At 64.1% G+C, this 540-nt stretch overlaps 1 protein-coding gene across 1 annotated transcript; it reads right to left on the reverse strand.

Annotated features, from left to right (window-relative positions):
• Nucleotides 1-540, reverse strand: DQ04_25441000 (hypothetical protein; the record flags this gene model as incomplete). The annotated part of the gene is made up of 1 exon (XM_009318280.1): nucleotides 1-540. A coding segment is annotated over one exon (540 nt), but the record flags the coding sequence as incomplete, so codon positions are not given.

The raw sequence follows: 540 nt of genomic DNA on the forward strand, positions 1-540 counted from the left end.
CATTGCCTCCAGCAGGTCGGTGAGCCGCTCATCCTCCTTCTGCTCCACGGCATCTCGAAGAGCCTCCTCCTCTTCATACAGACGCTGCCTTTCAAGCCCCGCAGCAGCTGCCATCGCCTTCCGCATCACTTTCAGGAGTACGCTGAGATGCTCGTCCTCCTGCCGCTCCATGTCCTCTCGAAGAGCCTCCTCCTCTTCATGCAGACGCTGCCCCTCTTGCCACTCCACGGCCTCTCGTTTGTCCGCCTCTTCCTCCTCTATTTCTTGATTTTCACGTTGCATACGTGCCCTTGTGGCATCTGCCTGTGCAGCCAAGCACCGTCGCCGCTGCTGCTCCCGACCAACGGCGTCCCTAGCACAGCGTTTCAACTCCCGCTCGAGGCGCCCAGCAGCACGAAGGGTCTCCGCCTCCACAGCCCGCCGGGCCGAAGCCTCTGCCCCTACCAGCGCGGCAAATTCCCCTGCCAGCCGCGCCGCCTCGCGCTCAGCCGCTGCCCAGGCGTCACGGTCCATTGCCTCCAGCAGGTCGGTGAGCCGCTC

Source organism: Trypanosoma grayi, assembly GCF_000691245.1.
Source record: "Trypanosoma grayi strain ANR4 Tgr_2544_V1, whole genome shotgun sequence".
Lineage (NCBI taxonomy): Eukaryota > Euglenozoa > Kinetoplastea > Trypanosomatida > Trypanosomatidae > Trypanosoma > Trypanosoma grayi.